This window comes from Bombus pascuorum, chromosome 1 (genome assembly GCF_905332965.1).
Source record: "Bombus pascuorum chromosome 1, iyBomPasc1.1, whole genome shotgun sequence".
NCBI lineage: Eukaryota > Metazoa > Arthropoda > Insecta > Hymenoptera > Apidae > Bombus > Bombus pascuorum.
Genome location: NC_083488.1, coordinates 8,551,715 through 8,577,127, shown reverse-complemented (window position 1 = coordinate 8,577,127; position 25,413 = coordinate 8,551,715). Strand labels below are relative to the sequence as shown.

Genomic DNA, 25,413 nt, shown 5'->3' with positions numbered 1-25,413 from the left:
TCATTTTTATCTCTTCTCCGCGTTCTGCTTCATCGTTCCCCTTCAACAGCCTGTTTCGCTTGCACGGATCGTCCCTGCCCTTCGACAATCCCTATCTTCATCTCTCGTTCATTCCTCCTACGCCACTCAGGAGCTTCCATCTCTTTTCATTTTTAATTTTATCCCTCTCCCACCCTTAGAGAGTATCCGTGTTTCTTTCTTTCCGCCTCTCCTCCTCTCCAATTTCAGTCATCTTTCACCCCTCTACGATATCTATCTTTCTCTTTCTCCCTGTTCCATCTCGCTTCTTCCTCCCTTCCCCCTGGCAAACTTTATTTTCGTCTCTTTCTCTCGTTTCAACCTTCTATCCTCGTTTCACTCTCCCTGTACCTCTTTCAACATTCTCTTTTTCCCTCGCACCCCCACATACCTTTCAACATGCCTTTCTCTTTCTCTCTTTCATACCACCCCTGTATTTCCCCTTTCGCTCCTCTTTTCATCCTTCGTAGTTAACATTTTTCTTTCTCTTTTCAGATCCTGCTTTCTACGGAGAATAGAAAGAGGGGGGAGAGAGAGAGAGAGAGAGAATTACAAGCGAGAAAGACGGAGGCCAAATTAAACAGAGGAAGATGGACAAACAGAGAGGGAGCGAGGTAAATGTCATTCCCCTCCTTCGTAGACACTATCCCTCGCCCCCTTGCGTGGCAACAGCTTCCATCCTTCTCCCTCTCCGTCTGCGGCACGACTCCCTGGCAAGGTGGCGGTCCAGCGCGCACGGCCTATCAGCCGTACGGGATGCTGCGAGTCCGGAGTACTAGATTCAGTCGTACGCTTGGCTCCCTCCTGTCGCCGCCGTTGTGCTCGCGTACGCTCTTCTCGCGCACGATCCTCGTTAAAAGCGTCCGCGTGTCGCGACCACCAGCCAATCTTCCACCGACCCATCCGTCACGCGTCTTCACGTCTTCGTCCCTTCTCCACGTCTACCCCCGCGTCTCGCCTGTGTGCTTTCCATGCGTCTACGTTTTCTCTGTTCGTCGACCCCTTTCCGAACCGGCGACCTTTTTGATCGCCGTTTCACGTAAACGAAAAAACGAGACACGACGTCGATCTCCGTCCAAGGAGATCCTATTCCTAGTATCCAGCTGGAAATCGAAGCGGAGTCAGCAGTATGGGGATTCTCACGTGAGAGGCGTGTTCCGGGGTAAGTCGCCATAACATCTTCCTCCTTTCGTTCGAGAAATCAGCCACGTTTCTCCTTCGCTTTGCTTCATTCGCGTTTGTTTTCCTGGGGAAAAAACTGATTTTTCGTGTATCTTTCTTCTCTGTCGAAGCTGGGGAAATTCGAATTTGTCATTCATTTAATGTATTTTGCTGTTTCTTAAGAATTGCTTGTGGGAAGAAAATGCAGACTTCTTTCTTTGAGGTTTGTCTCTGGGAAACGTAATTTCTAAATCATTTTTTCTTTTATGTCTCTAGTTGAACGTTATTTATTTGTTGTATCTTCGGTCTCTTATAAGCTGCTTCAAGGAAGAAAAACGTAATCTTTGATCTATTCTTTCTTCCTCTTTTCAACAGAAAAAATGGTAGGCATGTCTTTTACCTACGTGTTTGGTATTTTAAAAGAAGAAAGATCTAAAGATCTATAAGCTTTTAGGATAAGTTTTCTTTCTTTTCGTTTCTTGATTAAATGTTTCGTAGATGAGTTTTGAGACTATTGGTTTTCGTAAAAGAGAAAATGCGAAAGTAAACGTGTTTTGAATGGATCAGAATAGATAGATGTACAGGGTAACTCAGGAACAATTCTTTAAGAGTAAACAATAACTGCTCTTATTTGGATGTAGGAATGAAACCTAACTATTTATTAAGTATTATTTAATCATTCTGTAGACTTGAAACAAAAATTCGTTGCTTTGATTGACTTTCCGTTTGACACTTCCATCGGTGTTGGTTGAACGGTTAAACAGTTTTCTTTGGGAAAACAAACAGCGCTGCAAATGAGGCGCTTCGTCCTTTGTCACGTCGCTTCACCGAGGAGTGCTATAATCGTCCTTTGTTATTGTCCTCCTCTGTCATATATGAAATGGCATTGTAATGAAAACATATCAGGACGCGGACAGTAGAATAGAATGCAAGCTGAGAGATTAATTCTACTTACTAAATTAGTAAACGGAAATTTTAATTAAAACGGAATTTTCTTATATTCAGTGTGGAATTTAAAATGTATAAGATATAAATACGAGATGAGAACTAGAGAAGATACGAGAAGAAAATTAATACGGATCTTTTATAAATTTTCTTATGAATATATTACAGCTACTGCTTAATATATTTTAATGTTATCCGATAATGTATTCTAATGCTTGAAATAATTCAGATTCCTCTAATAGTTAACTTCATCCGCAATTTATTTTCTTCGAAGACTTTGTTTTTTTTATTGTTCTCAGATACTCTGATATAGTTCTTTCTACGAACTAGTCTCAATTTAGTATATCGTAAACAAATTACAGTATATCTTTTACTTTTTAATCTTTAAGAACGATAAAAATAGAAAGTAGCTATTTTCTTACCCTCAATGATCTTCCACAATCTTTCGAAGAACCATCGCTTAATTGAAATTCACAGTATTCGTCTAAAATTTATTTCAAAATATTATTTTGTTCAACTATTTTCATAACAAAATTTTCTTCTATAACGTGTAATTATACAAATCTATGTACCAAGTCACATTCTACGATGCGATACGATAAACAATTTCTACTTTTCTCTCCTCCCTGCTCTCTTCTTTATTCCTTCGATTGAAAGGTGGCTTCAATTGAGGATATCCTGCGGTGAAAATGTTAAAGCGATCGAGCCAGCCTATCGATAAAATTTCTTCTTCGAATAGAAGAACAAACCGAGCAACTTCTTAAACTCGTTTCCCCCCTGAGTCTCTGAGCCATTTAACCCTTGGTTCTTGCGTTTTTTTCCACCTCTTCCTCTTCTTTTTCTTCTACGTTTATTCTTCCCTTTTTTATACATATTCATTTTCTTCGTCTTTTCCATATGCCTCCTCTCTTCTTTTTTAAATCTCTTCAGAAACGATTCGCGGTCTACAGAGTCTCTAAAATGTCCTTTCATCCATTTCAATTCACCCGACGTAGTTTTCTACAAATTTATAACGAGCCGCGCGCGCTATTTATTCTTGTCTCAGCCCGGCAACGTTTCTGCTCGTTAATTTTTCTCTTCCCCCTCCCGTTCCATCTTCCTCTTTCTTACTCTCTTTTTTTACTTGCTTCATCCTTACCTCCCCCTCCTTTCGTTACACTTAATTAGTAAGCAATTTCAGTAACGAACCAGCCTTTGTGGGCCGCGGGACAATTACTCGCGTTCCGTTTCACGCGGTATCGCGCGCTTCATCGTGTGCTTCCCTTTTCCGCTTATTTCTATTTTTCTCTTATTCTTTCTTCCCTCTTATAATTTTTCCATACTTTGAATATTTAGGTTATATATATATATTTGGATTTATTTTTAACTGAAGTATTTAGTTGCATTTTGATTAATATTCCCGTGTACTAATTTATTAAGTAGAATTAGTTCACAGGCTGTAGCCTATTCTTCTGTCCGAGTCCCGATACATTTGAATGACTGTTTCATGGAAAGCTTCCACTTATTTCGTTTTTCCCCTTATCTCTTCCGTTTGCTTGGAATTTTTCGATACTTTGTTTATTTAGGTTTATAGTTCCAATTGCCGTTTTATCTTGAAATTGATCTTTGTTTTGTTCTGCTCCCCTTTCTTTTTATTTATATAATTTTAGTGATCTACGTCAAATATTTCATTCTGATAAATAAATTTTGTAACATAGGAAATATCGATAATCCATATAAAAGGAAATATGTTAATACCGCACTATTTTACTAGAATAATATCAAAAACGCTAGTATATGTTACGAATGTAAAATTATTTAGAACGAAAATTAATGCGATCTGAAGGATCCAAATATGTATACCAAATAAATATTATCATCAAATATATTAGCATCTTACTAAAAAAGCATAATACAAAAACTTACAAACATTTTGCAAAAATATTGACAAAAGAAGTAATTCTGTTTATTTATTCTTTGTATTGTTTTCGTCTGGTTATGATGATGGATCGAAAAAAAATGTTTATGAACACTCGGTAGAAACCAATTGGTCGCGACCAACGCGTAAATTTATCGATTCTCGGTTAAGGTATTTACCCAGCTTAATGCGATGTTTCTGATTGGTCAGAACATGCAAATACCAGATATGCTCGTTTTAATTGGTTTCACCAATAAATACTATGGAAAGAGATGGAAAAGTAAGAAAGATGACGCAAAAAGGAAAGAAACAAGAAACGAATCTTGATAACTCGCTTAATGAAACGACTGCTTAATGTTTCTTTCCTAATAGAAACGGCTATTAAGAACTTTAATTTTACGCCAATTAACCCATCTAGCACCAACTTGATTTTCCTCTAAATTTAATTCGATATTTATCCAAACCTTATACTTCACTAAAACTATGATAAATATCAAATTAATTTATGTAATTTTGTTTCTATTATCGTTTGATACTGTATTTTATTTGTTTATTCATATTCAATATTTATTATTATTTAGTATTATTTATATTATTATTTATATTATTATTATTTAGTTAAATTTCTATATTTTTAGTAATCTTATATTTTATACATTTGAATAAAAATCCCATAGATAAAGTATAGATATAAGTAAGCAATTGTTTATCGATTATTAATTAGCAGTATATTTTCCCTTATTATCTATTATTCTTATCTATTATCTTTATTATATACAATTGTTTGTCATTTCCCTACTAACCTTCCTATTCTTCTTTTATGAAACCTTTATCGTAACGAGTTCTATTTTTACAAACTTAGATCTCAAAATAATTAATTATATCGAGTCTCTGTTAAATCTAGCTTTATCTATTATCAGATGATTAAATAATATGTCTTATATATTCGATGAAATTTATAATTATAGAATATTTTAACGTTGCGAGTGGAAAAATTCGTTTGACGAGCTTAAAATAGAAATTCACTGGTAATATCAGCGCGTTTCAAAATTTCAGACAGTAAAAGCTTTCGAACGCATAAGCAATTAAGAAATGTTCATAATTATGAAAATTTCTTCAAATTTTGAAGCGAAACCGCTTTTTTACTAGTTTCCGAGTGAAAAGCGCGTATTCCTTCTTTCATGAGAAAAAGGCCGCGATGTCAGCAGTTTAACGAATTCGCCGCGAAACCATCGTGAAACCGTGAAGATGCGTTCTGAACGCTCTTAAGTCTCTTATTACGATTTCCGCTAGGAAAGTCGCTGAAAAGCCTCGGATACATGTTTTTAACCTGGGTACGGACGATGGAAGACATGAAACGAGACTTTGAAGGCGGATTTTTGTAATCAAACGAGTTTCATGTATAATGAAAGTATTTAACATAAAAAGGATTGTCATACATTTTTTTTTATTGATCGTGTAAAGTTAAAGCAAAATATTTTCTTTAATTTTATTGTAATAATATGATAAAGAGAATAATATATGAAGATCTATTCTTATTACCATTTTATTGAGAAAATATATATTAATATACTTTAACTAATTCCATTTCGCTTCAGGATAAGAGTAAACGTTTGTCAGGACATTATATTTGAATAATATTGAATAAAAGAATCCAGATATTATCCTAATAGGGTTTTAATTTACCTAGTATCATATTTAATCTTATAAAAGTAACACCCTCTCTTGCAATCTTTTCGTCGTTTTTTCCCTTCCTACCAAGCTGTTAACACGCACTTGACCTGTCAACACGGCAAATTCTCCACAAAATCAAACAGCAAAGTTAACGTAAAGAAAATCACACGAAGTAAAATAACCAGTGGGAAATTCTGATAATCACAAGCAGAAACAGGTTAATGAGTGATGTAATACGCATATCGGGAAATGATACAATCAAAGAATACTAGTTTTAAAAAAATAGAAAGAATTGCCTCTTTAAATATAATAGCACATCATTTTATTGAACAAACTTTCCAGCAAGAATCAAATGTCATGTTTTTTCAAGAATGTGATGTTATATTGTATGATAAAGCGAACACAGATAAGGACTTTTTCATCTAAATTATTGCTTCAAAATTTTCGCATCTTTTATAGTCACAATTACATAAAATACTACTTGGTATAACGATACTAAACCTGCATTATTAAAACTTAAAATACGTTGAACACGTAAATATTAAAGCATGAAACAATAAAATACGAGATTAAGAAATGAAAGCAAAGCCAAATTAAATACTTGACACGGCGAGTGCAAAGAATTCTCGAATGCACGATTGTACGATCGGAAATCGTTGAAAGAACGGTCCGGGAACGAGGGAACAAAAACTCGAATCGCGTGTCACCCCTTCCGAACGGCGCGCTTTGCTGTTCAATCGAGGCGTGCGATTCTTTTATTTTTTTTATTTTCACCTCTATTTTCAGGTGGTCCACGAGAGAAAAGAGGAATCCGAGGAAGGGACGAAAAGGAAAAAAAAAATAGAGGGGGCGACTCGCGGACGAATTAATAATGCCGCGCGAGAGGAGCGCGGAGGATCGGCTGAACTTTACGTGAGTAAAGCGGCGAGCCGGGTCATGACCCGACGACCCATCCATGTCCGATATCTAGGCCACACTTGAATTTTAATCCACGCTGCAATTGCCGCCGCGGTCGATTAGCTCTTCCACCGTTTGCCCGACGAGTTTACCGAGCTTTAACTTTTGCTTCGGACCTGCCTGCCTGCATGCCTGTCTGTCTGCCTAGCTGGCTGCTTAACGCTGAAAACGATAGCTTGGTGTCCGAATTTTATTGGATAACCCGGCACGCGATCAATACGAGGAACGATGCTTGTTCAGGATGCCGAAGATTGGAAGGAATGAAAATAGCAGTGGAATTTACAGTAGCTCATCAAAATAATTTTAAAACTTATGCTTTTCCTTGGAAGTTTTCCTGAATACACTACATTGGCTCAACTTACCATAGAAAATTTTGTCCGTATATTGTGTGTGTTATAAAAGAAATTTCGAAATTTCATTGGTACTGTAACGAGACGATTATGCTTAAAATTTGAAACGAATCAGAAAATGTTTATAGAAGATAGAGGATACATATATGCATATATATTTAGTAAAAATGTACAGTACAAACAGCTATCTTACATATAATAAGTGTTAAAGAGAATTCTATTGATTATTGAAATTTATGTATTCTATAATGGATAATTGACTGTTCAAATGTTTTGTGATCAGTGCTAAGAAGCATTTGATACAAAAAAGATAATATTTACGATTAAGAAATTCGGACACCAAAACTGATATTAATTTATTATTATATTACGTTGTTCGGAAAATTGGTAGCAAAAGTTTAGAGATTTAAAGGCAATGTATTTTCATTGAATTAAACTTTGTAAATTTGATCGAATTTACCGAGATTTTATCGAGACAAGCATTGAGATTGGAATGAAGACAAATTTAATCGAGAATTATTCTATAATTTGTCGGCTTGCAATCCCCGTATTCCAATGGGAATTGTCTCATCAATCTTCACCAAGTTTCCCTGAAATAGGTGTCAATGAGTATCTCGACAGGGTCGATTTGTTCATTTGCAAATCACCAAGGGAGGTCGAGCCGTTTCTGTTCTACAAAGGATCGGGAATGGAAGAACAATTTAGAGTATTACGATTGTTCTGTCGATCGTCGATACTGATCACGAACACTAGAAAATTAGTGTCGAACAGATTCCAGTCTCGAATGCGTCTTTGTTGCGAACGGAAACAAGCCCAACATTGCTTTGACTTGCAATTAGTATACCTACGTTCTCACCGCTCCTTTAATTAATTACTATCCCTGGTCAATGTGTAGACCAAATGTAAACTCGGAAATGATAATTGCTAGGTGTTTAGAGTTTAGGAAATTCAATATCGAAAACTATAAACTTTATCTTTTTAAATATTAGATTATTACTTGCATTACGTAATTAAAATACGTAATTAAATACTTAGAATTTCTATGCTCAATTATACAACAGTATATTTCTTCTTTTTGTTTGATCCAGTCGGATGATTCAAAGTGACTTTCTTACTATATGACTTTTTTCTTTACATTTATTATATTACTTTATTTGGGTAATTAAGAGCGAAGATTAAGAAATCTTTAACTTGTAATTCTTTAACTCCACGAACCCTCCCTTGAAGTATTTTTATTGTTTTCAACAATGAATTCCTTCAAATAGGAAAGCTGTTTTATTAAGAAATCTTTAGTATTTTTTCTTAATGAACATTTCATTATCTGATAGTCATTCATAATAAAAATACTATGATCTTACCGAATAATCTGATGTGAAACTAAATAGTGGAGGAGTAATATTTTCACTAAACAAATCTGATCAATATTATTCCTAGTAAAGAAATCGACCTTGAATATCCAAAATCGTTGACGTTACCAATAGTTTCTAATAAAACTTGAAAACAAGTTAAGGAAAATATTTTAATTTCGAAATAATTCAGTCACAGGGGATCACACAATAATCCCGGAAGAAGACAGAAGTGAAGCTGTAACGATGGGGGTGTACGTAATAGGTTTGATCGGCGTGGTCGTGTTTTATGTGTTGGTGTTGGGTGTTGGCATTTGGGCAGGCACTGTGAAGAAGAAAAAGTCACGTCATGGCCAAGATGCAATGATATTGGCGGATCGTGGTTTAGGCCCGATCCTAGGTATCTTCACTTTGATCGGTGAGTTTTAAGAACTGTTTAAACATTTTTTTAAATATAAATCCATGATGAAATAGATTTTCATTAAATTAATTTGATAAAAATGTTTCTTTTTAAAGAAACTATTACATATATATAGAAGCTATTACAAATGTTGTAAAGTAATTTGTATAATTCAGCTATTTCCATCAAAAATTCGATTAAAATTTGATTGGTTTACCTCCATAATTGAGATTATCTAAATCTATTATTATTAATCTGTTCCGCGGAATTCAATCCGACGCGAAGATTTCTAGTTGAGATCATTAAACTCTGCTTCCATACTCTACCTGTTCCCATTGAAACTTTAAGTATCTTAACCATAGATCTATCTGATCAGGATTATATGGAATAATATAATCTACCATTCAAAATCAGAAGTACAAGATTACTCCATTCCTTGCGTATCTCAAACAAAATTTAGAAAACTCAAACATTATTAAAACTTGCAATGAAGTTTCATCTTTATCCAACTTAATCTTCAAAATAACATAAAGAGAATGATATCAAACCATTTTATATCTATATAACATATATTATGTATACAGTGGCTCACGAAACTATTTAAACAATTAATTATGAAAATATAATATATGATTATTATATTATATACATGTTATACTATATACATTGTATAAGATAAAAACACGAATTTCTTTCGCGGGCTGCTACACGTATTGAACCAAAGATCATACAATTAATCGCGAAATATGGACAATCATAGTCCCAAGGATCGCTTTCACTTCCGGAAGAAATCGTCCATCCTCACCTTCTATCATTTGAACGCGTACACGCGATGTTTTGCAGTGTAGAACATCGGGGAATCCCGGCTTTTGTCATCGCGTCAATCGCATTTCTCGTTTATTCCTAGTTCCCTTTTTTGTTCCTCCAGTTTATTTTCTCTTGTTCACGCGTTTTTATTCCATTCTCTGTACATGTACTCCCCATCACCGTCTCTACAAGCGCCCCCCATTTCTCGTTAAGTTACCCCCACCTGTATTATCAGATTGCGTTGAATTCGTTCTAACGTTACGAGAACCCGCGTTTCATTTATACATACATATTCAACCATACTCTATATCCGTGGTAGAAATCATTTTTGCATCCCTCCATTAGCTTAATGAACGCTATGCGGGAAAATATGCCACGGAAAATGCTCCGCTCGGCTATAACTGTCCGTATTATGTTCTTTCTCTTCGCGCTGCCAACCCCCTCCCTCTCTTGACTCAACGAGAGAATGGTAAGAGCAACGGTGGAGGGGATTTGCACGCATTTCTGCGGTCGGTCGTTCCGATTGTTCTAGCGACGTTCGGTCAGCTACACTAGGATTTGGGTCGGGTAAAATTCATTTTACACCGGGAATAGCTTTATGTATGTTTTATGGTTGAGTTGATAAAGATTGGGTTGTTTGATACCCGATAGAATGGTGTTCCGATCCTGTAGGAATTGAAATTTACACGTCGAAATTTCAAATTTAGTTCAATTACTAAATTAAAGCAAATATCAAGTTCGTTGTTTTAGACGTTGTGAATTAGTGGATACGTTTTTGTTCGCGCGTTATGAAATACCTTGTAGCTGTTCGAATGCAGTAAATAAAAAATTAACTACCTTCTGCTTATGAAAATTTTAAATGTTCACATCGTGATTTATAAATTTAATTCAATCAGCAAATTAAATTAAATATCCTCTTTATTGTACTATCTCTTGTGAACTAATAGATGCATCTTAGTTTACGAATTATGAAATAACCTGCATTTCTTCACATGCAATAAATATTGATAAATGAGGGGGTCAACTACCTTCTTAATATTATATTAAAACAATTCTTATATAATAATTACGTAACATAAAATAAGATTAGTTTGACCTGATTGAGAAAATAGCCATAATATCGAGCTTTCGATCCCGGCAAACAAATATTTACATAAATAACACAGATAATAATAAACACATACCATATATTTACACAAATCCTTATACAGTATATAGCCATTTTTACTGAAGAAACAATATTCAAACTGTATATGTACATATATTCCAACATCCACTCGTAACCTTCTCTAATTTCATCAATAGCAAAAGAAGTCACTTCCGCCTAGTATAATACAAGGAAGCCTCCAGTACTCTATTTGCCGAGCTTTCACAGATCACCGGACTCACCCCCTAACATTTTCCCTCGAAAGAGCGATTTCCCGCTTAATCGAAGCTAACTAATCGAGAGAAACCGCGTTCTTTGCTTTTTTTCCACAGCCACGTGGGTTGGCGGCGCCTACGTGAACGGGACCGCTGAATTGATGTTTACCAGAGGATTGGCCTGGTGTCAAGTGCCCTTCGGTTATAGCCTCAGTCTACTGTTCGGTACGCCAATCTCCGGACATTTTCTGCCGGTGATACGCACGCATGTTGTACACTGACTAAGAGCTCTTTCACACGGCGATACATGTATGATGGATACGGATCGTACATTATCGTCTACGGAAGTTCTCATCAGACACGATATTGTGATACCGATCATTGGTATCTTTAGTCGATTAACCACATTTTTTTTAGAACTTTCCAGCTATAGGTGGATCTTTTCGTATGATGACAATTTTAGAAACTGCAGTATCGCTCAATTTGCTCCATTTTCTCTCGTGTCAATTTATTAGACTCCTTCCGTTTCCTAACTGAGAAATAAACGATCGTCACTCAGATATCCTAATAGTATCTCATACAGGATACACGGATCGCCAAGTGAAAGAGTTCTAACTAAATGTAACTAGTGATGAGACTGACACGACGGTACATGAGTCTTCCACAAGCCAAACTGATCAATTCTACTCTTTTTGTTTATTCCGCAACTTCATTAACTAGATATATTATTAGATCCATGATTAGCTTTTTCACTTCTTTGAAAGTTCTTCTTAACTTTTTTGAAAGGAATTAATTGATAACGTATTGGACTTCAAAATTTCTTTTTTATAAAAGACAGAAAATGTGCACTTATTGCATTGTCCTTCTATAACCTTCATATGATGTCTATAGGATTGAAATTTGTAAGCTAGTATCGATGGGTACAAACACAGTATCAGTCTCAACACTAGGTGTAACCTTAACCATTTAACTGCCACGCATCGAAGGGAGCATCACAATAAAGGGGGTGGAAGTAGATCGATGAGAAGGTGATGAAATTGTCAAGGTCGAGGCACTTGATATATTTATCGCTTCTTCTCTTCTTCAATTTACTCAAAGTTCTTCCTTTTATTTTATTTTTTATTCTTTTCTTTTTATATCTTTTTTCGACCAATTTTGGGTGAGAATGACTATGATCCCGTGAAGGTTATATCGTATTCAATGTGAGGGTGTCATTGTTGTCGACTCAGTTGGATGTTTGAGGCGTGCTTCAAGAGGGTAGTGTTGACAAGGAGTATGATAGAAGGGGTGAATATAGTTTCAATGAGTATAGTTTCATGATTTCAAGCATCTTTTTAGTTTGGGATATATTGTATTTTTAATGATTATTAAGTATTAATAGAACTTTTTTGATATACAATGGCTTACGAAAGTATTTGGACACTGACCATTAGACTTTTACATCAACTTTTATAATCGAATCTCATTACACTGTTGATGGAATTTCAAAATGTTCCGTATAATACACATAATATATTCAAGGATGGATTGAATATATTCCCTCAAAGCCATTACAGCAAACTTCGAGTTACAAATTCCTTATTTGCTAGAAAATATTTGGAATAATTTGAAATAATTCGTTGAACATAATTTGAGCAAGTATGATCAAAAAATTTAACAAAACGGAAAAATAATAGAAAGATCGCGAATAAGAATTATTAAAAATATTTTAATATCAGATATTAAAATATACGTATAATTAGACAGAAATTTTTCATTTACGGGAAATGCGTATAGGAAATTCTATAGCAAATATTTTTTTGATGATCCTGACGAGCAATCGCAGGTCCAATCAGACCGGCACACATAAGCCCAATTTATTTGCACGTCGACGGATGCGCTAGCCACTTTATCACCAATTTTTTGCTGGTACTCCAGAGTAATGGATATCCCTTTTTGCTAACGATGTTTTCCCATACCCTGCTACTCATCCCATGACCACAGATCCCGAATTTGATTGAACTTCAATTAATCGAAGCTATACATTCGCAACGAGGTTTGCGTTTCACTTAACCGATGCCTCTGCTACCTAATTAAAAGTGCGAATCCATTAAACCCATCTTTTAGCCATTCACTTCCATCTCTTTCACAAAAAACTAATTTTAATCAGTTCTATCAGTGTTCTGATTAAAATTTAATTTAATCATTTATATATAAGAATATTTGCACACGATAGTATCTATTATAGTATTTATATACTAATTAATTAGGATCAAGTGTATCAAATTTCGTATCATTTAGCATGTACTTCTATATAATTACAAGGTTGTGATACTAAGAAAACAAGAATATGTGTAAATACTTCTAGTAGCTACTGTTCATTAATTTAATATCGTGCTATACTTTATCCGGAGTCTGTGATTTTTTAGACATCTTCAATCCTCGAACAACTGGTTCAATTTAATTTTGAAATTTTCAACGATTTGAAAGTTTTTTGATTAGATATTTTGGTTCTGAATATTTAAAAAATTTGAGTATTTTTTTTTTTTATTAGATATTCGGATTTTGAAGTTTTCCATAATTTTAGAGCTTTTTGATTGAATATCTTGATTTTGGAATTTGAAAGTTTCTTGATTGGAGAGATTGCTTTTGGAGTTTCTAACAATTTGAGGAAATTTTAATCGGACATTTCGATTTTGAAACCAAGGCAGTTAAAGGGTTAATCTTAGAATCGAAGATTCTTAATATGACGAAGAAACGTGACAGGTGCGGTGTTATTTGTACGACCAATGAGGAAAGCGGAGCATGTGACTATGCTGGATCCTTTTCAAGAGAGATATGGCGCCGGGGTCGGAGGACTGTTGTTCCTTCCTGCTCTGTGTGGTGATTTGTTCTGGTGTGCTGCGGTGCTGAGAGCATTGGGAAGCTCGTTGGCTGTAGTGGCTGGCGTGGAGCCGGAGATCAGCATTGTCGCCTCTGCGCTCTTGGCAGCCGTGTGAGTAAAAAAGAAGCAAATATAGTAAATTCCAAATATCTCATCCAGAAAAGAAATATTATGGGATGTCATTAAGCCACCATCTTTTGAATATAATATCACCGTTGAAAGTCGTTTCATTTTTGGATATCACTTCTTGTAATCACAACTTGTTAATAGAATATAGATTAACAAATATCTCCTTTTTTATTATTTTTATATTTAACTTGAATAATTTATCATAGTTTTATATTTTAGTCTCTGGAATTTAGAACGTGATAAACAATCTAAGAAAATAATTTATCCGTAATTTTGTAATTGAAATACATCTTGCCAAAAATAAATAAATATCCCAATACTTTTGAGCGATAACAAGCATTCGTTGCCCTGTTTGAAGTAGCATAGTCTGAGAAGACGAGTTCGATGAAATTCGAAGGTAAACATATTTATGTCATGCGAATTGCAGGTATACCGTATTCGGCGGACTGTATTCCGTCGCGTGCACCGATGTATTGCAGTTAGCGTGCATTGTAATCGGCTTGGGAGTGTCTGCTCCATTTTCCGCTCTTCATCCTGCTGTTTCTTTCGAGAAGAACCTAGCACCGCACGAATGGCTGGGAGAAATTAAGAACGAGGACCTGGGCGAGTGGGTAGATTGTATGCTGTTGTTGGTATTTGGCGGTATACCTTGGCAGGTATTGAATATTCATCGATAATTCTAATATTGTATACCGTGGTACTCAATATGCAAAGCATTTCCGGCTTTAATGAAATCTTTTGAGAGAAAAGCTTCACGTATACCAAGCATGTAAATTTAAAATTGTTTATGATCGGAAGAAAAAGAATCAATAGTAAAAATATGTTTAGAAATATCTAGGAAATTTTAATCATTGTTTAGTTATATTTATGTAAGTTTACGACGTTTAAAAGACATCCCTTACGGCATTAGAGAAAGATTATCAATTCTATCATATTATTGTGCAAGTCGTATTTATTTATTCAATCATTCTAACTTCTGAATCGATCTAACGATTTAATGATCGTACCAACCAATTTTAATGAACGTTTATTTAGGGCTATTTCCAAAGGATCCTAAGTATGCGAAGCACATCAATAGCAACGGCTCTATCGATAGCGTCGATGTTTGGCTGCATGATTCTCGCGTTTCCATCAGCTTTAATTGGTGTGGTAGCACGAGCCACTGATTGGTCATCCGTAGAAGGATTTAACAAGAGTATAATAGCACATGATGGGAATGTGTTGCCGATTGTTCTTCGATACCTAACGCCGCAGTGGGTCTCCTTTGTCGGTGAGTTGTATCACTGTGGTGACCTAATATCTCGTATAACTTCGCTTCAAAAAAGAGAATTAGAGACTGCCATCAAGTGTTATAACAAGTATAAGCATCGATATATTTTCGTGAGCTATTGTACGTTTTCTGTTCATTCCATTAAAAAGAAGTTGAAAGTATCAATTATAAGAACAATAGTGAAGTAAGAAAAAAATAGCGATCTGATAAACAACAATCAAGTCTATAGATTTACTTGCGCATCACGTTATTCCTTTGTTCTTGCGTACTTTCTGTCGAAAATAAAAAAAATGATCGATATCGTGAGATACGCGTAAAATGGAAAAGTTCCGTTTCCTGACTAATATAGTCATTTAATAACTAGCAAGCATTCTTTCGTAATTTTTCTGTAGACTTCGTGAAGAAAGCGTTTCTGTACCTACAACCATTTGACCCTCTTTTACCCTCAAGATAAGCACACTCCCCGTTCCAGGCACGCCCTGTACATTAGTCGCTTAAGAAACCGCGAAACAGGTCGAGTGTCTGTAAAGAACAAAATTGAAGAACTGTACAGGAGCGCTCGAAGACTCTGCAAATTCTTATCATCTGACTATACCGCTAAATCTTATCTACCCCAGGCTAGAAAATTAAATTCTAGCAAAGAAAAAGAGAATGATACTCTTTTAAATTTACAAAATCTACTAAATCTAAATCTTTTACAATGTGTCAAATAATACATCGTTCACGATTGATTTTCAGGTTTGGGCGCCATTTCTGCAGCAGTGATGTCGTCAGCAGATTCAAGTATATTAGCCAGCAGTTCCATGTTCTCCAGGAACGTCTACAGACTCACATTAAGGCCAAAGGTAGATATCAATAAATTTCTGTTAGCGAATTTCATAATTCTACAATTTTTATGAATCTTTTTTTATTCAATCATTTTCATGATTCTTTGTTTTGTAAAAAGCGAACATTTAGCTGTTTTTTATATCTCTTTTACATTAAAAGCATTTCTTAGAAAAAGAATTAAAGAAGGAAAAATCTAACAGATTCCGACTTTTTAACTTTACAAAATGTGAAGATTTAAATGCTTCTTGTGTTTCTTTCAAAATTAAACCGTTTTTTACTGGAAGAATCGAAGAAGAAAGAGAAGAGATAGAAGAAGAAGAAAAATTCTAATTATTTTTATTCCATTATAGGCAACCGAGAGGGAACTGAATTGGATACTCCGGATATCTGTTGTCATGATCACAGTACTGTCGACTTTAATAGCGCTCACGGTGGACAGCGTTTCCTATCTATCGTGAGTAGTAACAGAAACGCTCGAATTAATTGCTTTGTTGACTCGCTGACCGTCGACAACTAAGCAGACCAACTAATTAATTCTGTTGCCTCCTCTGTTTTAAAGGTACTTGAGCTCTGATCTTGTTTACGTGGTACTCTTCCCGCAATTATTAACCGTTATCCATTGGCCCTCTCTGGTCGACACTTATGGATGTCTCGCGGGTTACTTCGTGGCCGTTGTTTTACGTCTTTGTGGTAACAATCATAAAAATTTAATCATAGAGAATATTTATTATTTAAAAAAACACAAAACACAGGAAAAAAGACATGATAAATCTGGCATGTTAATTTTCTGATTTTAGCGCCACTCCTTGTCTAAACAGGAACATTTTAGTAGTATAAAATAAAAATGAAAAGAATCTGTTAGGTTTAGTCAAAGATTTAGGTTTAATTGCTAAGAAATAGATCATAGAATAATCATAAAATAATTCTTATAAACGTACATTACAAATTTGATGAGAAGAATGTTTCTCTAAAGAAACAATCTTTGTAAATTATAAAGTAAAGTAAAGTATATTATTAGCCCATAAAGTATTTTTTAACCTTAATATTCATTTTGAAAAGATTTTATAATTATGTTTTAGGGGGAGAAAGAGGATTGGGCGTGCCAGCTCTCATCGAATACCCTTTCTATGACACGGAAACGCAATCACAAAAATTCCCATTCCGCACCGGTGCCATGATCGTTGCTCTATTTACCCAGCTCATCACCAGTTTCTTTACAAGAAATCTTCTTGGTAAAGGTTACTTTCCTCGATGTTGCGATGTTCTTAGTGTATATTCACCTGGGAAATCGAAAGACCAATCTGGAGTTGTACAGAGCAGCTCTGGTGCCGCTCTAATGGATACTTCCTCTGTCAATGTGAGTCTTTCAAGTCCTCGGTATCATTACAACGATATTTTACATATACATTTTAGACACGAAAATGCAACAGTACTAAATGTCTAACAATTAACTTGAAAAATAAACGCCAAACGACATTTTTGTACATGCACGTTCCTCATCGTTTTAATATCTAGAATCGACCCTATAAATATATCTCACATATCTTGTGATATCTTATGTCTTAAAAGAATACAAATTACCCTAAAACCTTCGTCTGGCCAGAAATCCACCTCTGGAATGGACTCGTGCGATGGGATCGGACCCGGCAGCTACGACGACGACCGCACTACTTCCAATTCAGTGGAAGACATGACTGATCGGGGAGACAGCGGGACCATAGCCGCCGATTCTTACGAAAAAGACACTACTAAGGTCAACAGCGTCGGATCAGCCGTTCAAAAGGCAAACCAAAGCCTCCAACATCTTCAAACCTTAAGAAACTCCATCCATACGAGCTCGATCAGCGGTAGACACACTCCAACCCCCAATCAGTATGCCCCTATACAGAGCAACGAAGTGTCCAGAGGCCAAATATTAGGTGTACGAAACCTAAGGGGTTCCATGGGTCAAATGCTCTTACCAACTGATCGGCCAACTATACCTCCAAATAACAATGCAAGCATAGTGAACGTGCCAACGAATCCCACTGTAGCTACCCCTATGACTCCGGGTCCTCATTACACCAAACCTAACGATGGATCTTTGTTAAACGATAAAACGAGAGAAAACGAAAGGATCAGTATCGTGGACAGAGGAAACACGGAATTCAATGTCCCAGATAATATGTTGACTACCATCAACGTTAAAAAGAACGTGAAGGGTGTAAAGCTAGTTGGTATGGAGGGTGGCACCTTGAGGAGACCATCGTTACAGGTGAGCGAGCTCGGCATCACCTCCTTGTGAATTTAATAATTTCTTTTTTTTCATCATAGTAGAACCTCGTTTTATTCGCACTTCGTTTATACGAAAAGTTTATGTTCAGTTTCAGGTATATGAACTTACACTTGAGTCATCTTGCATAATGATGTACTAGATAATAATATTAGTGAATTGGTAAGTTTGACATGTTTGAGGTCGTAAACTTCCTTTTTATAATTTTAGAGTTTTATATCAAATAGGATGATTAGTTGGCTTGTAATTTGTAAAATTTGTACACATATAAAGCTTCATTTAATTTGTTCCAAACTCGTCGTTATTATGCAAGGGAATCGGTGCTGATAATTTGTTATTTGTAAAATACTAATAATAGTAGTCTAATTTAAAGATTTGCAGTAATATTGGTTGACTATGAATTCATAGCACGATTGAAAAAGTAATTTGGTTTTGATTAATTTTGAGTTAACTTTGTTAATTTGAAACATTAGCTCCTATTATCTAAATTAATAAGAAGAGATGAAAATAATAGCTAGCGAACTTCCACTCGAAACTTTTCGGTTACCGAAATTATCTTATTCCTCGACCTGTACGAATAGACGAGATTCTACTATATTTAAATCCTTGGTTTTGTATCTATAACAGAACTATATTGATTTTGTGTGTTGTTTAATTAAACGCTTCATTAAAATGAAATTTATTTTAAGTAGTTTACCTGTAGCTGTTCCCGTCCCTGTCCGCTGGATGCCAGAGAAGAACGATTTCTGAGTTTTGCGAAACCCTTCCTGATTTTTCTTCGGTTTTTATTTGGTAGCGTTTGAATTTGGTAGATTACGCTAAATAATGGGAGGGTAAGGTTTCACGTGAGGTGTCTTTAGGGCACTTTTTCACCGACACCGTCGGTAGAGCTTGTCCACATCTTGGATAGGAGACAGAGCAGTAGTTCGTACGGACCTGGATCACTTTCTCCCGTTCCTATGGGAGTAGAGGCGTGCAAAACCCATGGAACAGCGTTAGAGGGACAGGGTGGAAATGAACATTGCAGGATCAAAAGGGGCATCGTCAGGCATCATAGGTATCTATAATTGACAAGTTATTATATTCATCGATATTTCATTAATGCTCATTAATAGCGAACAGCTTTAATTTATTTTATTTGTCAATATTCATTAGCAATTAGTAATTTCATTTGATTATATAGAATCTATAATATCATTTTCTAGTAGCGAATAGTTTATTGTTATATAGAGAATTGGTTGATGCGCATTATTTGATGCTTATGTGAATAACACAGCTTTGGAAAGTTCGTTCATTTATTTGATCCAAATTGTTTTCTATATAAAATTTTAATTTCTATAAAAAATTTAAAAAACGTTCTTTTGCATTGCTGGTATTAAATGATGCAATTATATGTATTTATATTTTTCTATACAATTTATCTTATGTTTGTTCACTGCTGCTAACATTGATATTTTTATATTTCTCAAAATATACAATGACTGCAAAACGTATTTGCATATACTCTTTTTTCCGGTGAAGTAGTTTTTTATCAGGTTCTACATTTAATTTTTATAGTAAATGATGACAAATTTAGTTACTACCTAAGCATTACATTAAATACAATGACCTGCAAATACTTTCTGTAGCCGGTGTAATACAAAAAGGCAAACAAATTTATTATATAATCTTACAGAAAATAAAAACCTTGCAATATCTATTACAAAACTATATGAAACTTCGCGTAGCATCTCATAAAGAACGAATGAAAATTTTCACATGATTCCTCGATCTTCGAACATCCTCTCCGATCGTACGTTCAAACGTTTGCGCAGCTTCAATGACACTGGAGACCGAGCATTAACGACGTTGGCTAGACAGCCAACGTATCCATCGATGCCATTGCGTCCTGAAGACTGTCGCATGACTCTGGTGAAGAAAGATAGAAGGACGTCGACAATCGCGCGACACGGTTCAGTGACGACTGAAAAGGAGCTGAGCGGTTGCACGACCGGACTCGTCGTTTGTAGTCCTACTTACAACATGTACAGCTCGGCTGTGAAGAATTCCAACTACTTCGTGACCGACGACGAGGCGGTCAGCAGGTTTTAAATTTGAAGGAAACGTATATTCGAAGGAAGCGATATAACGAGCTCGTAAAGTAAAAACGTGAAATAGGTTCACCACGCCCAGGCTGGCTAAGAATCATAATGGTATAACTTAGCCCACTGTTATTTTTCATAAGCTAGTGTTTTACGTTTATTATTATAAGGAAATGATTATGTTTTTTCAAATCATGAAAAAGTACCATGTGACAAAGAGTAAAGTTAGAACCTGACTTAAAGATATAATAAGAACTGGAATACGTAACTAAATTTAAATTCTCAAAACTTACGCTACTATGATTTTCACCTCGCTAATTGATCTAGCCGCAGTTAGGGTCGTACGTTAATTTTTATCATTGTTAGCAATTTAGTAATGAATGAAAAAATTGGTACTTTTAAGATATAATTTTGAAATAATTTACCGACTTTGTCATATCGCTTCCTTCAGGTATATAACAAGAATCATGAGCCAAAACGAGAGGACAATCGAATTTCGCCTGATCAAGTCACAAGGCCGATCGCGTCTTTTTACAATCCTATCTTTTTTTCTCTCGAACCATTGTACAACTACCACTGCCCAACTTTTATGACTTTTTTAGAAAATACCCGTTTTTTATGGAAAGAGCAAGGAGATGCTTTCCTTAGCGCGTAGATAGATCTCTGGTCCCATTCATTCGCTTCATCGAACAGATCGTCCAATTTTGATATAACGTCGTTTGTGGTAATAAAGAAATTAGTCGTGCTGAAAAATGCTGTTTGCGAAGATTATGTTTCGCAATAATTTGCAATGACTTTCAAGACTTTATACTAAGTTCCAAAAGAGTTGCAAGAAATATTTGAAACTTTAAACTATATATTTTTCGCTGATACTATTTTTAACATATTAAAATTTCCTTAATCACATCATTTCAATTGTTTGATGAGGGACAAAACAAAATTGTATTCGAGACCGCAGACGATTCGTCCACTAAAATTGATCCTTAAAAACTTCAAGCTAACGGTAAGACTTCAGCCAGCGATCGATCAGAAATTCGTAGATCTTAGATAAAAGCGAGACACGTTTCAAACGACGCTGCCCCTTTTGTAAATTAATTTAGTTAATTCACATCGACATTGCACTTCACGAACTTCGTGAACGAACATTTCGATTCATCACAAACGCGTTTCAAAATATGACTATGATCTTATCCTTCGTCATTGCTGTACTTAATCTATCACTCAGGAATATAGCTTACCTTTTAACGTTGATTTTATCAGATTTATCAGACGAACGTGAAAACAACCATACTTTTCGATTTTATATTTACACTATAGGGAACATCCCATAAAACTTGTAACCTTTATATCTCATCCTTACTCACCAGGGATCTCCTCTCACCTTTTCACGGGTCTTTCTACGTACGACTGATAAATAAGAAAACACAAAGACCTCTAATCGCACAGTTTCGGAGCAACAGATCGTTCAATAGTTGCTATAATCCAAGAATTACTGTGCATTCCTGCCGTGTATTATTTGTTTCTGTAATCCAATGAAAGACTAAAACTGTATCTTTCCGTCGAGCTATTTATATACCTTCTTGAAATTCGAAAAAGCCTTATGTGATTCACAACACTCTCCCTACTTGGAGTCAAAGTATCTAAACGAATTTGATCCGAAACGAATTTTCGACTGTTTCGAGTATTTTTGGTATACGAGCGATGATTTAAAATAATTATTGAATGTTGAAATACAACATGCATTGGTGTCAGATGAAGAAAAAGTTCAAAAAGATTATTCTCGAAAAAATACAGTTCTAGTCACCCAGGTGTTTATTAGTCGTTAAAAATCCCCTTCTCAGACTGATTCAACCAGAGGAACCAAGTAACCCGTTTACGAAGCGATTAATTTTTGTACAAAAGAACACGTGCGAACATCATCTTTTTTGCGTGACTTTGTATAGATAGAGCGATTGATACGTTGAGGACCTTTGGCCAGTTCGTGTATGAAGGGAAAGGAAAGAGGGGAACCTTCGAGAAACACGATTATGCATTTAGATAATTACAGTAAGAGGTAGATAATAGACGATTTAGCTGATAATACGGTGAGAATTGGGGCACGCAGCTCCATCACTTCTGATGTCCAGTTCGAAAAGGAGGAAAGAGGAGGAATGTGAGGAGCAGTATAACTGTGAGAAATAGAGGCAGCAGCATGAGCTTCGCTACTCGAAGCCATTTCGGTTTCGTTTCCAGCGTAAAGAAAAATTTCAAGTTTCGATATACAAGGGCTACAACAAGTATACGTATACCATTGTACTTATAGCGCTTATGTACTAATTAATTAGATCCATGTACATTAAATTTCGTATCATTTAGTAATACTTGCATGTAAAAATTTGATACCATGGAAATGAAATGTAGGACCTGATGCATTGGGAAATAAGGATGCGTGCTAATACTTCCGGTAGCCACTGTATATACATCTCTTTCTGAACCGCTAAAAGTTATCATCGAAGGAAATCACTATCATAAATGAATTTTTATAGTAAAATATATCGTTATTTTAGAAATCAGTGAAGTCGAACAAATGCAATTAGATGTTTTATTCCTATTTATTTATATATATTTATTAAAACAAAATTCGCGTGACGATTTGCGGAAATTCATGAACATCTAAATAGTTCAATTTGAAATTCCAACATTGTATGTCAATTAAATTTCTACTTTAATGTCCAAATATACATACATATGTATATAGGTACACCCTTAAATTTTCTGCAATTCTACAGTTTTGCATCTGCATAAATCTATCCTGAAGTTTTACTAAATTTTAGAATCTTTTGCGATTTCTGTATATTTGTATTACTATATAGACATACGAATTCTTAAATTCCTTAATTTATCTTCACATTACTGAAAAGCTGTATTTCGAATTAATCGTCTACTCAAAAAGAAAGAGAAAAGGAAACGTTATTTTTCTCTTAGCCGGAAACGGGTCAGGGATTGGGTAGGTGGAGGGGAAAGGGGTATGTCAAGGGTTTCCGTTGCTCAACCTACTTTTTCGTACTCGTGAGGGAAGGTTAAGCTGCTGGATATAGAACGTCCAATGTATTACGTGCAAATTTATGATATTCCGACGACGAAGAATAACGATATTTTTCCACCGATTATACGTCTAGTCTTGTAGGATTAATAAACCGTAAACTGTAGTTGTACAATTATATATATATATTATATATATTATATATATTATATATGTATATATATTATATATATATATACATACACATGGAGGTTTCTCTCTATATTATAACCAATGTAACGATAGCGAGAATTACAATGGTACAGAACCTCTGTTGGCTCAATACCATATGCGGCAAACAAACAATTTTTCGTAGAATAAACAATCACCCAACACGCTTCCAGTCCTTTGCACGGTATCGTGTAATATCATGCTATTTTTCTTAAGAAATTGTAAGACGTAGAAACCTGTTTAATTATCGTATCGTTTGGAGAGCGAAGCGACGATTAAAGCGGTTCCATAACTAACTTCTCTACAGATTCTGCTATTTTATATCAATTATTATATTATTTACAGGGAGGAAATACTTATTGTGTGATTAATTTCATTCACTGATTTCATACAGATTGGTGTTAATTGAGATTCTAATGCAGACAAAAATGTAAGTGGAAGAAGTAGTTAAGTAGATTATTGGTCAGACCAAACAGCATTACATACTTATACATACTTATAGTACGAGCAAGAAATGGATCAGACGATTGAAACTGAACTATCGAAAACTGTGAGAATTGAATTTAATTTTCTTATATCCAGAATTTTAAAAAAATTCAAATTTCAAATCCAAAATTAAATAAATATCGAACGATAATTTTCTTCTTCCTGATACTTATATACTAGTCTGCAAGAGAATCTTAATTAAAGTCTTCTAGTATGTAATTTGTTTCTATAATATTTCATAATCTACTTTTTCATTTCCTAATATTTTTTCCAAAATCTTCATCCTTTTCATTGAAAATTTTAATATAATTCGTTATTTTAACGTATTTGTTACTTATTCTTATTTATTTTTCCTTACATCGATTATTTCTTTCTTCGCTTAGAACGTCAATTTCCGTACTTTTGTAAAATCGATGATTAGAAGCTTACAAGCGCGAGATAAACGTCGAAGACCTATATCAGTATTATTAAAACGTACGAAAGAGAGTTCGAAAGGTAACGATCGATTCCTGGAGGATAGTCTCGTGAAAGGCCACTGCGGTCTTTCGTAGTGAACTTAATCGTTAAGGCAGAATTATTTATAGTACACTATTCACACTATGTATTTGTGATCTTCCAAGATACATAAGGTATTATTACGATTTCACTTTATTTTTTCAGTTTCATCGTTTAAATTTTAATCTCTTAAATTTAAGTTATTAATATCAAATTAGCTCAAATAATATTTAATAAATTTCAACGATCATTTTATCAATCTTAATATTATTAAAATTGTCTTTAGTTTTTATTATTAAAAATGTTCTATAATCAGTAACATTATTAAAATTTTTATAAAAAGTTTTTCGTAGATGTAGTTCAATTAAAAATTAATAATCTGCAATTCAAATCTACGACAATAAGTTCTTTTCTTTTATAAGATTTTCAAATACATAGTTAAGACATAGTGAGTAGCCTTCCTCCTTTCTTGTTTAAGGTTCAAGTACATTTTCCATTAACATTTAGCTTTATATCATGTATCGTCACGTACTGAACTGTAAAACGAGTACGAGAGACATTTCTTTCGAGTTGAGGACACAACAAATGTTTGTGTTGAAACGTGAATCACGTGCCAAATTGTAGGATAAATGAAGGTGTATTACACACAACGCTCGTGATACCGACACACGAGCGATTATATAGGCTTACCTTAATTTAAGGACCGTTTATTACGATACGATCATCCCGATTCCAAGCCTTATTGGGCATAATTAAACAGTTGTTTAACTTAAACACTTAATTCCATCTCTATCGAAAAGAATAAATTTCTATACATCTTTATATGAGACAAAATTTCAA

At 34.8% G+C, this 25,413-nt stretch overlaps 2 protein-coding genes across 3 annotated transcripts in view; both read left to right on the top strand.

Annotated features, from left to right (window-relative positions):
- Positions 1–25,413, top strand: part of LOC132916426 (caspase-1-like) — a 223,250-nt gene that overhangs the window by 11,569 nt on the left and 186,268 nt on the right. The gene's annotated exons all lie outside the window — the stretch shown is intronic.
- Positions 769–25,395, top strand: LOC132916273 (high-affinity choline transporter 1-like). Of its 2 annotated transcripts, XM_060976133.1 has the most exons (14): positions 769–1,180; positions 6,482–6,607; positions 8,542–8,766; positions 11,035–11,142; positions 13,663–13,891; positions 14,337–14,565; positions 14,945–15,179; positions 15,918–16,024; positions 16,358–16,461; positions 16,567–16,697; positions 17,087–17,364; positions 17,611–18,261; positions 19,140–19,336; positions 20,094–25,395. In XM_060976133.1, the coding sequence occupies exons 3-14, from the start codon at positions 8,595–8,597 to the stop codon at positions 20,368–20,370; spliced, it is 2,718 nt and encodes a 905-aa protein (XP_060832116.1). In that variant the 5' UTR covers positions 769–1,180; positions 6,482–6,607; positions 8,542–8,594; the 3' UTR covers positions 20,371–25,395. The 2 variants fall into 2 exon arrangements, with proteins under 2 accessions (XP_060832116.1, XP_060832126.1); XM_060976143.1 differs by lacking the exons at positions 19,140–19,336; positions 20,094–25,395 and adding an exon at positions 18,371–18,970 and having other exon boundaries at positions 771–1,180.

Coding starts and splice junctions, on each gene's coding strand:
- LOC132916273 (XM_060976133.1), top strand. CDS start 8,595: ATGGGGGTGTACGTAATAGGTTTGATCGGCGTGGTCGTGTTTTATGTG. Junction 11,143..13,662: donor TAGCCTCAGTCTACTGTTCG/GTACGCCAATCT, acceptor GAAACGTGACAG/GTGCGGTGTTATTTGTACGA. Junction 13,892..14,336: donor TCTGCGCTCTTGGCAGCCGT/GTGAGTAAAAAA, acceptor TGCGAATTGCAG/GTATACCGTATTCGGCGGAC.